Genomic DNA, 15,241 nt, shown 5'->3' on the forward strand with positions numbered 1-15,241 from the left:
CTCGAAACAATTACCACAATGGTTATAATAACAATCGTAATTTCTAAAATCAAACAGGAAGACAAGCCCAACCTTACAGTAACTATCGTGATAATAAAGAGTACACCCAACCCTATCAAACTAATTATGGATCTTATAAGTATAATGATAATGCTCAACAAGGACAATCTACAGGAAAATATACATAATTCTCATGCCAATGGATACCAAAATCAGTCTGGTCCCCCTTCAATTCAAAATAATTATTCTAATAATAAAAATAATAATCCTCAGCTTTACCGTACTAAGGATAATTTACGACCTAATTACAACTATCAACATTACAAATCTAATATTTCGTACCACCAAATATTCGTACGCCAATCAAGAAGGAACTGTACCCAATGCATCTATTAATATAGTTAATCCAACTATAGGAACCGGTGAAAGCGATAATAGCGAGTCTAATATCAGTGATAGCTCTGATGAATCAGATTAATTAATACCTGAATCGTCGGATGAAGAATCTGCAGCCGATTTATATATATTTGAAGACATCTATGGCGAAACCTCAAACCGAACAAAGCACGATATTATTTATATGTAAAATAATCCTGACGTCTCTGATAATTATTTAATAAAATTACACTCTACCATCTATCTAGCGCCATATTCTAAAACAAGTTTTACCATTAAACCTATGAATCTATGTATATTTCAGATGGAAGAAACCGAATTTATGTTATTTCTCACGAATGAAAAGCTCCATGACAAAGATTCCACCTGGCAAAACGCATCTTTTTACTTCAAACACTATCATAATGTTATTACTATTTACGTAATAAACATTTCGGAATCTACGATTGAAATGTCGCCCTAAGAAACTCTAGGTGAAGTGGATGTATTGAGTGCCGAGGACATTGAAGAAATGAACTGTTACAAGGTGCGAAAACATACAAAAGAAGGTACAGTGACTTCCAAAACTGGAAACATGTTTACAAATTTTGTAATGTAGCAACTACTATGCTTTGAAAACAAATGCTAAAGCTTTTATAATTTTTGGAGGTCATAAACATCCCATGGACTACCTTTCACATAATTTTGGAAAGTAGACGTACATTTTGGCGATCACAGTATTCAATTGAACTTGACCTGTACATGTTTCCAGTTTTGGAAGGCATTGAAAATATTTAAAAATGACCCACAACTCGGTCATGTATCGAATAAAAACGAGCCAAAATTAATTTTCAGCTGTTTTAAAGCTAACTACATTTTAAGGTAAGTTTTAAACTCAATTTGGGAATGGCTACAAGCACCTACAAAAAAATTTGTTACAGATGCGCAAAATTACGAATGACCAATTACAAAATATTATTTCACTTCTTCAAACAGGCAAAAGCAACCGTCAGGTAGCTTCGGAGACTCAAATTAGTCACACTCTCATCAATCGAATTGCTCGCGAGCACGTTACTGATCGAGAAAAAGATAAAGGTGGACGCCCTTCACTATTAAGTCAGACGGAAAAACGATACTGCGTACAGCAAATTAACAGGGGTGGTCAGGAAAACGCTGTACAAGTCGCAAGGGTCTTGGAGAACAACATTCAAAAGCGTGTGTCACCTCAAACCGTTCGTAGGGCCTTAAAATTGTCTGGATTAGGTGCAATTGAAAAGCCAAAAAAGCCTCTGTTACGAAAAGCAAACGTCGCCAACCGCCTTAAGTGGGCTAAGGCTCACAGAAACTGGACTATTGATGACTGGAGACGTGTAGTATGGTCCGATGAGACTAAAATTACCCGATTCAACTCCGATGGTCGCACATGGGCTTGGATTCGAGACACTGAGGAGATTCAGCCTAGACACGTAAAGCAAACTATCAAGCATGGAGGTGGATCCATCATGATTTGGAGCTGCATAAGTGCCAGTGGTGTTGGCTGGATGTGTAAAATTGATGGTACAATGGACAAAGAGCTTTATATGGATATTTTACGTGACGAATTGGACAAAAGCGTAGATATGACAGCTGAAAATCTATCTTTGAATCGAAACCAGGTGATTTTTCAGCAAGATAATGACCCGAAACACTCATCAAAACAGGTACAAAATTACTTGAAACAACAAGATTATGACGTCATGAACTGGCCATCGCAATCACCGGATTTAAATCCTATTGAACATATGTGTGTCTTGTTGAAACGAAAGCTGAATGATTATCCTACGGCACCAAAAGGAATCAATGAATTGTTCGAACGGGTCACAGATGTTTGGTACAACAAAATTACTGTAAATGATTGTTTGGCTGTAATAGACAGTATGCCTAGTCGCTGCGAAGCAGTCATTAAAGCAAAGGGTTATTGGACCAAATATTAGGTTAAGTGCAAGCATTAAATGATATAATCCAAACCGGCGCCAAAACTGGAAACATTGATTACTCGTCTTAAACCCCTTATTTCTTTAACTTTAATAAACTTTAAAAGTCACAAAAATTAGTGTAACATAGTCGAGTTTGGGCCATATATTTTCGAAAAAAAATCATACGATTCGGTTAATTTTCCATGGAGTAGTGTTAATTATACCAAAAAAAAGAAAACATGTTTCCAGTTTTGGAAGTCACTGTATGTTTTATCTCGAAGAGGTACATAACCCTCCGCAAAGTACTATCATGGAATATGAAGGAAAATTATCAAGTAAGATAGATCTTACCAACATACCAGCAACAATCACGAAATCCTATATAAAAATGATGTATCAATTTGATCACATATTTGACTGGGACAATGAAAAAATTGGAAATATTGATATCATGGAACACACTATAAAATTAAAAACTGGTGCAGTACCAAAACGAATAAAACCATATCGCCTATCACCATTGGAAACCGAAACTTTAAAGAAGGAACTAGACAAGCTGCTTAATTTGCGTATAATAGAAAAGGGAGGTTATTTCGATTGGGCAGGTCCAATCATTATGTTAAAGCAGAAGGATGGTACCTATCGTATTGTTGCTGATTTCCGGTATCTGAATACCCAAAGTGAAGTTATGAATTATCCCCTGAGCAATATAAATGAGTTATTAGATAGCCTAAATAAAGCTTACTGGATGTCCACTTTTGACTTGCTTTGGGGCTTTATCCAGGTCAACATTGGTAAGAAATCTCAACCGTTGACTGCTGTCGTTTGTTCCTTAGGAGATTTCTATTTCAAAAATCTGCCCATGGGAATTAAAACAAGTCCAAGTGTGTTCTCTCAAATGATGGAACAATGTTTCCACAAACTTATAAATGATTGTATCATTATAAATCTGGATGACGTGACGTGTTTCACCAACGTTGAAGATCCGGAAAGGCATTTAAACAATTTACGAAAAACGTTCACGTGTATGGATAAGCACGGTATTGTTCTGAACCCTTCTAAATGCAACTTTTATCACCAATGAATCTTTTTCTAGGATATATTGTCACCCGAAAGTCCATAGAACCAAATCTCGACACTATCACCAAGGTGACGGACCTCCCAATGCTAACTATCATAAAACAAGTAAGATCATTTTTGGCCATAGCCTCATATTACCGAAGATTCGTTCCTAAATTTGCCAAAATAGCGCGACCATCACACCAACAATTACAAACAACCAAACAAATTCCGTGGACGGATGAAACGACCAAAGCGTTCAATATGTTAAAAGAACGTTTGGTGTCAGAACCCGTATTATGTAAACCCGACTTTACAAAAAAGTTTTATATCGTAACCGATGCAAGTAAAGATGGATTAGGTACTGTGCTTAGACAGAAAGATGAAGAAGGACATGACTATCCAGTGGTATACTCAAGTCGCTCCCTGCATGGCGCTGAAATTAACTATGGTATATCCAAGTTAGAACTTCTCGCGGTAGTTTGGGCAGTAAAGTTATATCGACCCTACTTACTTGGATCCAAATTTACCATCACCATCATTTTGGATCATTCTGCCTTGAACGGCCTATTGATATCAAAACATCCCACCGGAATTTTCGCCCGCTGGATAGAAATCTTAGCTAAATATAATTTCGAGATAAAGTACCGACCAGGACGAGTCAACGAAAGTGCTGACTACTTGTCTAGACTAGGTTATTAAAAATCCATAAAAACATAAAAGCAATATAAAGTATACAAAACCCAAAAACAATATAAAATCTGCCAACAACCAAAAATAAATTGATCCGATTTCACCTCGACGACCCTAAAAGCACAACTTACCCCAAAAACACTCTTATTCATTAAATTATTTATTTATCCGCTCGTATTTAACTACCACTATTAGAATATAAACGAAATTCAACTTAAATAAAATTTCGAATCTCAATAGCAATCCCCATTTCTACTTCAGTCCGTATCAACAAAAACAGTCTTCAACATGAATCAAGAGAAAATTAATGTGTTAAAACAATATTTAACCGAATCAGCCTTCCCTTATACCAACAGTCAAAAAGAAAGAGACAAAATTATATCTTGTGCATATAAATTCTTTATATACAACAATCAATTATACTTTACTCAACCCTTTGACGTAAATTGTTGCAAGGAAGTACTAAATCAGGAAGAAGCTCAACAGAAATTTATACAATATCATTATCATGCACTTGGTGAACATTTTGCCTATGCTAATACATTTAATCGAATATATCAAGAATACTATTGGGACTCAATGAACGAAGACATTCATAAATTCATAAAAGAATGTCCCCGATGTCAAGAACATGGTCATACTTCCGTCAACGAGAAAGCTTATCCTGTACCCGTACCTATCAAACCATTCTATCAACTTGGAATTGACATCAAACATGTAACTACTTCTCAAATCAGACATCGATACATAATTGTAGCAATCGACTACCTGACAAAATATATAGAAGTACGTGCCCTACGACAACAAACTGCCTCGGAAATTTGTCTTTTTATTTATGGGGTTTCAGTTCTTCCCCGCCGGATTTACACATTTTTTTTTACGCATTCTGACTTTTAAATCAACCAATCAAAAGCACGAAATTTTTCCATAAAAAAAAGTGTAAAAAAAAAAGTGGAGGAGCTCTTGACCATGTCAAGTTTTTTTTTTCGTTTCACACTTTTTTTTACACTTTTCACATACATTGAGTTTTAAAAACACGAAAAACCATGCTTTAATTTTTTTATTCATAGTAAAGCTCTTTCAAAATTCTTCTCAAAACGAGACGTTTTTCCTCTGGAGTATTTGCTTCCAACAAAGCATGAGTACGTTCTTGTCGAAGCACGATATCTTCTTCATCTTTGCTGTCACTGTCGTCGTTAACAAAAGAAGCAACTCTCTCCGGAACCCAGCTTTTGTCCACCTTGTCATTCAGTGCGAGTAGGAAGTTGTGCAAAATGCAACTAGTGTGAATCCACACTGACGCTTTGGCGACGTTCTTTTTTCCTTCAATTGGCAAACGCATGCCACGCAGACTCTGAAACCGCCCTTTCAGCATTCCGATGCAGTTTTCGATGTTGACACGAGCCCTCGCATGATAAAAGTGGAAGTCCCTTTCGTCTTTATTCAACTCACGGTTTTTATTCCTGTTAATGACAGGGATAACCTGTTTAGTTTGACCATAGGCAGAATCGGCCAGAACGTACTCTTCATTGGACAGCTTTTCCTGCGGCTTGAGAGCAATAGGAAATCCACTCATAACACGTGAGTCGTGAGTAGTACCTGCATACCCGGTATGAGCCATCAGTATTCTTCTGTTGTGGTCGCAGACAAGCATACCAGTAGTAGCGTAAAAGGATTTACGAGAATGAAAATCTTGGCGAATCCATCGAGGACTAAACTCCAAAGGAAACAAAGAACCATCAACGAAACGGACACACCCTTAAAGCCGTACTTTTTTTCAATCTCGTGCTTGATTTGTACTCGTTCAGCTGCAGTAGGCCAGCTAAGATAATTCTTCTGAAGACAACCAATAACAGCAATAATAAATCTCTTTGTGAAAGCTATGACTGAGCCTTCTATTGTTGTGAATAATTGGTCAGATATGTCACATAGCTTATTTTTAGTAAAACTTACCAGAAATTCCTACGCTTCTTGCAATCTTTCCAACGAAACCACCGTTATCGTCGACACCCAGACGCTCCAATGCAACCATCATTTGAATTTTGGGAAGCTTTTGAGCTTTTTTTCCAGTACTGCGATATACACGGTGGTCTTTGACCATATCATGTAATGCATTGAATGAATTGAGGATCATTCGGATTTCTTGTCGTACTCTTCCTGCGTCGAGCTTTCTTAATAAACTAATCTTGGAGTCCAGATTGATCTTGGGAACTTGGATTCTTGTTCACAAGTATCGTTTGGATAAAACAGTTGATAAAACAACAAGTGCCGCAGGCGCAACATTGACACAGTCTTCATCATCATTGTTATTTTTACGTACATTTTCTAAGGTGACCATTGTTTGGAGGTCTTTGATTAATAATTGACGATCAGAAACAGCTGGCATTTTATCTTTCTTGAGAAATATTCAATAGGATTTATCGAAAAAAGAAAAGAGCTGAATATTAATACTTGTACCTTCTTCTGTCAACCCCCGACTAATTATATGTCTTCAAATGTCATTTAAGTTAGCTGATTCACGCCAATCATTATAATATTAAGAAACATATGACAAAAAAAAAGAATTATTTATTGAAAAAAAAATTAATGATGATTATTTAACTTGTCTATTTCCGCGAAGTATTCTTCCTTCGCGATCATCTTATTGCTTATGAGCAACCCAAGATTGGCCATGGCCACCTGCCTTTCTTGGTGCTTTCGAACAGCAGCATTTTTTGCCTGTTGACGAACACGCTCATTATCCTTCTTCTCTTCCATTTCTTGACGCCACTTTCTGTAAAACTGGTCTTGCTCATTTTGAGCGTTGACCTCGCGCTCAAGAATTCTCATTCTTTTGACTGTCAACTCATTTGCTCTCTCACTTGACTCCAGAACAGCGTCCACAATGGCATGACTTACCGATCTTTTTTTTTTGCTCGATGTTAAACGGACAAGAGAGACAACAGAAGGAGCATCATCATTAATGGTAGAGGTGGTAGTAGTGATGGGAGTGGTGGCATCGGCGGTAGTGGTAGGTTTGGTAGGAGCGGTAGAATTGGTGGGTGCGGTAGGAGCGGTAGGAGTGGCGGGAGTAATGAGAGTGGCTATGGGAGTGGTGGGAGCTGATTGTACATTGTATTAAGGGAGTCACGATAATATATTTTAGTAAGATAAGATAAAGATGTTTATTAAGATTTGTGGTTCATCTAATTATATATAAATAATATTGTGTAACTATATACTTGATACGACATGCCCCTCCTCAAAATTTGAACAGTATTTTTTCAAGCGAGACACATGAACGTGAAAAAATAATTTCTTTTTTTCTAATTCGATGCTTTCTATATCGTACGTTGTCGACGACAACACTTTAATGATTCGGAATGGTCCAATCCAAGGGTCTAGTAATTTCTTAGAAACTTGTTTGGCTGCGTTAGATTGTGTTGAATTGAGCAATAGTACTAGTTGGTCTTTTTGGAACTTCGATTCATCACTTGTATACCATTGCTGCTGTTCATTTTGAATATTTGCGATTTCATGAGCTGCACGAACGGTTTCTACTAGGTCATTTTTGAATTTTGATAGTATGGTAACTGAATCTGATTTTAGATAACTGCTGAAATTGGTTGTATGAGCATCTCGTCCATGAGTTAAAAAAAATGGTGTATCACCAATCGAGTTGTGAAATGATGTATTGTAAGCAAAACGAAAATGTTTTAATTTCTTATCCCAATCGTTGTTGCGTGATGTCAAATTTGTGAATGCTAAAATTCCTCGTCTCAGTGTGGACATAAATCTTTCCACTAATCCGTTGCTTTCTGGATGAAAAGGAGGTGTATAACGAATGTGGGAGTCTACTAACTGTGCTAGTATTTGAATAAATGTTGCGTTGAACGGGGATCCGTTGTCACAAACCCACTCTTGTACGTAACCATGTCGTAGAATGAAGTGATGGTAAATCGTTTCGGCTAAAGTGTCCTGAGTAATATTGGGAATTGGATATAATTCTACGTATCTTGTAAACATATCTTGACAAACTAGGATATACTTGTTACCACTGTCAGATTGAGGCAAGGGCCCAAAAAAATCAAGTGCGACGCGAGTAAATAGTGTTACGGACGTTGTTGGTTTTTGCACGTATTCTAATGACCGTCCTGTTTTAGTCTTTTGACATACTATACATTTGCTGATGTTAGCTTTTATATCTCTGTCCATGTTTTCCCACCAGATTTTTTGTTGTTCGAATCTTGCCAAAGTTTTTTGAAAACCAAAATGACCAGCGAACTCTGTGGCATTCAATTCCAAAAACATTGTCTGTCTTAACGATTTGGGGACTACCAGGTGAAGTTGATTGATAGCTGGGTTACGAATTCCGCGCTGCAGTCTATATAATACGTTGCTAATAACTTTGTATCGTTCTGTGTACCGAACATCCTGACAATTCTTGATAATATGAATTAGGTCTTCGTCTTCCATTTGCTTATCAGCCCATTTGATGGAGGGAATACTGGTGGCTGCTTTAATTTCAGGCAGCGGATTACGACTCAACAAATCGGCGGCGTGATTAGTTTTACCAGGTATATATTTAATAGAAAAATCATTTCCTTGAAGTTTCAACTTCCACTTGAGTAATCGATCTTGACGTTCTTCTTTGGTATTCATGAACCATTGTAAGCTAGAATGATCTGTATAGACTGTAAAATGTCCACATTCTAAGTATTGTCTGAACTTGTTAATACCCCAAAAATACTCAATGCTTCTATTTCTTGAACTGAATATCTCTTTTCATGATCATTCATACTTCTGCTTGCAAATGAAATAGGGTATGGATGACCATCAACTCGTTGGCATAAAATTACAGCAATTCCATGTTTCGACGCTGCATCCGTGTGGAGTTCAAATGGTATACTAAAATCCGGTTGACGAAGAGTGCGTAGCTGCATCAGTTGATGCTTTAAATCCTCAAATGCCTGTTTTTGATCTTCTTGCCATACAAAAGGTTGGTCTTTTTTCTTTAACCTTCGTAACGGTTCAGTTCGTACTTGATATTTGTTGATAAATCTTGCATAAACCCCGCACATTCCTAAAAATTTTCAATTTCTTTCAAATTAATTGGTGCTTCAATGGCGAGTATGGGTTTGATTTCTTCTGGGTCTGCTTTCAACCCGGAATCAGTTGCTTAGAATCCTAAATATTTGACTGATTTTTTCGTAAATTGGCATTTGGCTGGATTTATAGTCAAGTTGGCGTCTGCTAATCGTCGGAATACTTCTTCAACGTCTTGAATATGCTCTTTCATATTTGTGCTCATAACTAGAATATCATCCATGTATACGATGGCTTTGGTGTAGCATAACTCGCCCAGCACTCTATTGACTAAATCCTGAAAAAATATCGGTGAATGTGACATACCTTGAGGCATTACATTCATTTGATAAAGACCTGATCTGCTAGTGAGTACGGTTTTGAGCTTATCTTCTTCTTTGACGGGAATCTGCCAATAACCAGATTGAAGATCGAGTACGCTAAAGATGCGATTTTTTCCCAAGGACTGTAACGCATATTGCATGTTTACAAAAGGACACTTCATTGGCTTAGTCTTCTTGTTCACTTGCACATAGTCGCCGACGGCTCTAAATGAACCCACAGGAAACTTTTTTGGAATGGCCATAATTGGAGATCCCCAAGGTGAACTTGTAACTCGTGTAGCTACACCCTGTCGAACCATTTGCTCTAAAATTTCATCTACCGCTTTTTGCTTTTCGGGGTAATATGTTCTTTGTGGAATAAAAATAGGTGTTTCATCGCCTGTGTCGATGCTGAATTCCATAAGGTTTGTAACTTTGATGGTACCGTCGGCACTAGGTAGCATTTTAGGATATTTTTTAGCCAATTGGTCGAAGTGTTTTTGTATTTCTATCTCTGAGTGTGATACATGTAATTGTTGATTCTGAACAGTGACTTGATCTGCAGATATCAAACAGATGTTATTTTCTACAGGTGACACCGGGACAACGTTATAACGGCGCTCGGCCAAGGGCAAATTAATAATTTTATTAGTATTGGAACGGAAAGTGATGGTTTTAGAAACACTATCGATGCTTCCTTTCAACTTTTCAAATAACGGATATCCAAGAATAAGATCCGTTTGAGGGAAATTATTTACGACTTGAGCCTCGACGAATTGATTGTACAATACAAACTTAGTGGAACCTTCGCTAATATTAACTTGGCCATCTACATTTTTGTAACGTAACCTATTACTTCTGTCTAATTCCAAATTAGGAATTGTTTTGAATATGTCTACGCTCATGATAGTGAGATCACTGCCTGTATCAATTAATGTTGACACACTAATGTTGTTGACTTTCATACGAATTTTTGGCTTCGTAATTGTGTGTTGGCCACTTTAGTTAAACAAACTGAAAATCCCGCATCATCTGTATTTTCAGCAGCATCAACCTGTTGTACAGATGCTGTGTTTGGATGCTTCTTTGGATTTCCGCTCTTTTTTGATTTTTCTTTGTGGAAACAATCCTTAGACTCATGTCTATGACCGCGAAATCCACAATAAAAACAGATAGGTTTATCTTCACGGTCGTATTGTTGAGTGTAAGTACCTTTGTTTCTTGGTGGTGTTCTTGGTTGGTATGGGTGATGAGTTACAGCTAGCGATGTATCCATGTGGTCTATATCGGTGGTTTCTTCATCATCTATATACGGTCCTGCTGTTGTACCAATTGGCTTCAGATCTTCTTCCCATCTACCTTTTCTTTCCAATTCTAACGCCGACTGGGTGGCATCTAAAAGTGTATCAAAAGCTTTCACCTCATTTTTACTGAGTAGTGTATAACGCAATTGTTGATTGAATAAGGATTGTAGAAATTTGTCGACCTGTTGCTCGGTTGATAAAGGTGTGGATAATAGACTGTGACAATGAGTCCAATCTGATATGTGTAATATCAATGCTGTTGATTGACCTTGTTTCATCTGTCGAAGCCTCATTTTGACCTTATTATCATCATATGTAGCACCTCGAGAGAATTGTCTCATAATCGCTTCTGTGAACAACTTCCAGCTAAGCAGTGCAATTTCTGGAAAGGTGGGTATCAACTGAGTGATTGGACGAGGTAAGTATAACTGAACATGGTCGATGCAATAGTTCATGTTGGTCACTCGGTATCGTTTGGCGACAAGCTCAAAATTCTTAAACCACTGACGAATGTTATCATCGCTGATACGATATGGTTCCACTACTATTTTTTCTATTCTGCTATATAAGTACATTTGCTCTTGAATTGACAAAGAGTCGGGTGTGCTTGTAGCATTGGAAATTGAAGTAGAGTCGGCCATGTTGATGTAAAAATTGTCAGGAGCGTCGAAGTAGATACTTGATGAATCCGAAAATTGATCGTCGTCGAGAAGATTATCAAATAAGGTAAATTTTCGTCGCTGGCGATTTCGAGAAGAATCGTCGAGTCTTTTTCTTTTGTTGTTGATGTTGATTTACTTATATATTTGTGAAACTGCTTAATGTTTATAAAAAGGGAGCCTCACCATGTATTAAGGGAGTCACGATAATATATTTTAGTAAGATAAGATAAAGATGTTTTATTAAGATCTGTGGTTCATCTAATTATATATAAATAATATTGTGTAACTATATACTTGATACGACAAAAATAGATCACGTGACTGTTACGTCACTAGTTTAGTAGTAGTATATTGTAATGAGACGCGTAATCTAATAAAACAACTTTCTTCCTGTTTAAAGTTATTTATATTCCTGACTGTACGCATTAGCACCTTAACCTAACTCGGGAGCGACACTTAAACAAGGATAAAGAACCTGACAACACAAGTAGTTTAATAAGGGTATTCAATTGCCGTATTTTGAATAAATCGTATTTTTGTGAATAAAAAAATCAGCCAATCAGGTTAATTTTCTTTTTTTTATAATTTGACCAAGAAATTTCACGAACATTCAAGAATAAAAGAAAATAAAAAAATATTACATAATAATGACGTAAATTTTTACTGTGCAACGCTTAAGTGAAGACGTCCGTTATGTTAAAGAAAAGTGGTTAAAGACATCTAGAATCTCCCTTTTTACCTCTCTTTACTTTGTTTTCATGGATTTAAAACGTATACATCATGCCTCGTCAAAGCACAAAGAAAAAATTGTACCGAACTTTCCAAAAGCGTTACCTTAATCAAAAGGTATTGACCAGTGCAAACATCGCATACTTAGAAGAATATGCAAAGCGTCCCGAACTCGATGAAAGTGATAGAAAAGATCTTCAAGACATTGCCGAAGTTCTACACTTCAATTTGAAACATAACGTCGACAAGCAAATGATGAAATATATTAAATCAAAGAGATATATTGTCCGTGGAAAACACAATGCTCCAAAACTTGTGACCAAAGAAAGAAGATTGGATTTTTTGCTAAACCAGATCGACGACGAGGGGTTTGTCAACGAGCTCAGAATGGACCGAAATTCTTTTAACGCGCTTTATAATCTCATCAAGGACCACCCTTTGTACCAGTCCAACGGTACACGTCCTCAAACTGACGTTAGAATGCAAATGGCTATTGTTCTTGAAAGGTTAGAATCATACGGAAATGGATCTTCAATTGCAAAGCTTGCTAGACGCTCTGGTGTTGGTAGTAAGTACTCAATGACAAAGGAACTCGAAATAGCTACTAATTATAACTGAATCTTTGTACCCTTAGGCGGTTCGATCCAGAATTACACTACCAGATTTTTAAAAGTCATTCTTTCGATGGAGGATCAATTCACTTAGTGGCCCAAAAATGAAGAGAGGGAAGTCATCAAGGCTGTCACCAAATCGTACTTGAGGTTTCCTGACTGTCTTGGGTTTATCGACGGTACTCACATTTTTTTGGAAGAGGCTCCAGCATGGAGAAGGGATGAGTTCTATTGCAGAAAGGGTGGGTACTCAATCCAAACCATGGCTATTTGCGACCATCGAAGACGTATCCGATACGTAGAGACGGGGTATTTTGGCAGCTCCCATGACATGCGTGTGTTCAGTGAAAGCGACTATGGCCAAAATCCTTCAAAGTATTGCACTGGAAATGAGTACGTCTTAGGTGATGGTGGCTACTCTCCGTCTAGGTACTTGGTACCTGTAAGCAAAAAACCATGAAATGGAACTACAAATGATGAAGATCAAAAGTTTAATACTTGCATTTCACAAATGAGAATCAAAATTGAACATGCTTTCGGGATTCTCAAAGCACGATTTCAAAGTTTAAAACAATTGCGATTACAGGTACAATCTAAGCAAGATGTGAGATATGCCAGTGCATGGATCCGTGTTTGTATTGCTCTAAACAACTTTTTGATCAGCCGTAAAGATGAAAGTTTTACAGCCCTATTGGAAAAGCAATTTGCCGAAAAGGAAGCAGCGGATAGACAAAATCCGATGCAAGGAATTCCTATCTATGCAGACGAAGACAGCGAAGAGGATCATGTTAATTCAGAGATAGGTAAAGCAAAGTACGAATCGGTTACGAAGAGCGTTTTGGAGGAAATGACACAAAGAAAAGAAGCAAGAAAACGCAGAGAGTAGAGTAATCTAAACATAAAGTTTATTAAAATTCAAATACTATTATGATCACTTTTATGAAAAATTTCATCTTGTAATTTCTTAGTGGCCTCTGTTAATTGATCGAATGTCCAATCCTTAGCCAAAGCATACTTGTTCAGAGATTCCAGTCTTGCTTCGAAGATTTTTTCAAGCGATTTTTGGACTAAAAGACGAGATATCGAATTGTCTATGATCTGTTGGTTTTGCTTTGCGAGCGTCTTCAAATCACGAAAAGAAATCCCTCCCAACTTTCTCCTGTTCTTCTGACCATTTGAATTATCCGAATCATCTTCATCGGAAAAAGAGGCATCGGAACTATCATCATCATCATCATCACTAGTTACAGCTGATGTTGGCTTCCGTCTACATTCCAAATCAAAACTTTTGCCGGAGCGATTGGGGTCTGCAGAACCAGTATGTCTATCACCCATTACGTCCTTGAAACGATAGTAGTGAGGGCAGATCTTATTCAATTTATCTAATAATACAAAAACAAATGTTAATGATACAACGTATTTATCATCTGGTAACAGTAATATTGTACTTACTTTCAAATTCTACGTTACCAGACTCATTAGGGGGTCCCAAACATTAAACGTTTTATAAAATTATCGGGCGCTTTTTTTAAAAATTCCGGGAGCTTTTTTTGTGTGGGTGACTGTCTAAAAACCTTGTCACTTAGTCAAAGTACACTCTAGCACTTCTCTGATTTAGTTCCTCTTTTACTCCTCTTTTACTACTCATTTACTTATAAATCTCTCTATAAACTACCTTTACAATGCCCAAATTATCAACCAGACAACAAACCTTGAAAGAAATGAAAACTTTGCATAAGCACAGTGTCATCATTGAAGACGATAAACAAGCCGATGAGATGCACGAATTATTGAGCGGATTAGAAACGAAACGCGTTTTGAACAGTGGAGCAGGCATCCCTAAACTTAACCAGTACCGTGAGTTTTTTCTCAAGTGGGATGACGAAGAGTTTGTCAAGATGTGTCGAATGAAGAAGGAGTCTTTCTTGAAACTTCTTCGCCTTATTGAAGACCATCCTGTCTTCAACAACAAGAGTTTTGTCGTCCAAACGGATGTTCATATCCAACTTGCGGTGACCTTAAGACGATTGAGCCACGACGGAACAGGCAACAGCATCGACCAAATTGCTACTTTGTTTGGGATTAGTAAAGGCTCTGTCACCAACTACACGCAACGCTGTTTCAAGGCAATTAATGACAACCTTGGACATTTGATGCGTTGGCCCAACAAGGAGCAAAGAGAATTGTCGGCCGCAGCAATCAAGAAGTACCACTTTTTTCGAAATTGCATTGGGTATATTGATGGTACTCATTTCCGTCTTGCGCAGAAGCCAACGAAGCATGCCGGAACGTACTATAACCGAAAGGGTTTCTACTCTCTGAATTGTCAAGTCGTATGCGACGAAAGGATGATCATTTTTGGATTGCAAGTAGAACATGTAGGTTCAGTGGGTGACGCCACATGTGTAGAGCATGCCAGCTTTATGGTAAATAAAGATCACCTTTATTTCACATGTGGTAATGGTG

The 15,241-nt window shown here is 37.4% G+C and overlaps 2 protein-coding genes across 2 annotated transcripts; both read right to left on the minus strand.

The window, feature by feature from the left end:
• Positions 1–7,400: 7,400 nt before the first annotated feature.
• EV154DRAFT_408144 (uncharacterized protein) lies at positions 7,401–7,799 on the minus strand (the record flags this gene model as incomplete). The annotated part of the gene is made up of 1 exon (XM_051595352.1): positions 7,401–7,799. A coding segment is annotated over one exon (399 nt), but the record flags the coding sequence as incomplete, so codon positions are not given.
• A 2,631-nt stretch (positions 7,800–10,430) lies between these two features.
• EV154DRAFT_572130 (uncharacterized protein) lies at positions 10,431–11,414 on the minus strand (the record flags this gene model as incomplete). Its single annotated transcript, XM_051606312.1, has 1 exon — positions 10,431–11,414. The coding sequence occupies one exon, from the start codon at positions 11,412–11,414 to the stop codon at positions 10,431–10,433; it is 984 nt and encodes a 327-aa protein (XP_051450245.1).
• Positions 11,415–15,241: the final 3,827 nt, after the last annotated feature.

The sequence above is a fragment of the Mucor mucedo genome (genome assembly GCF_025094135.1).
Source record: "Mucor mucedo strain NRRL 3635 chromosome Unknown EV154scaffold_271, whole genome shotgun sequence".
Classification (NCBI taxonomy): Eukaryota; Fungi; Mucoromycota; class Mucoromycetes; order Mucorales; family Mucoraceae; genus Mucor; species Mucor mucedo.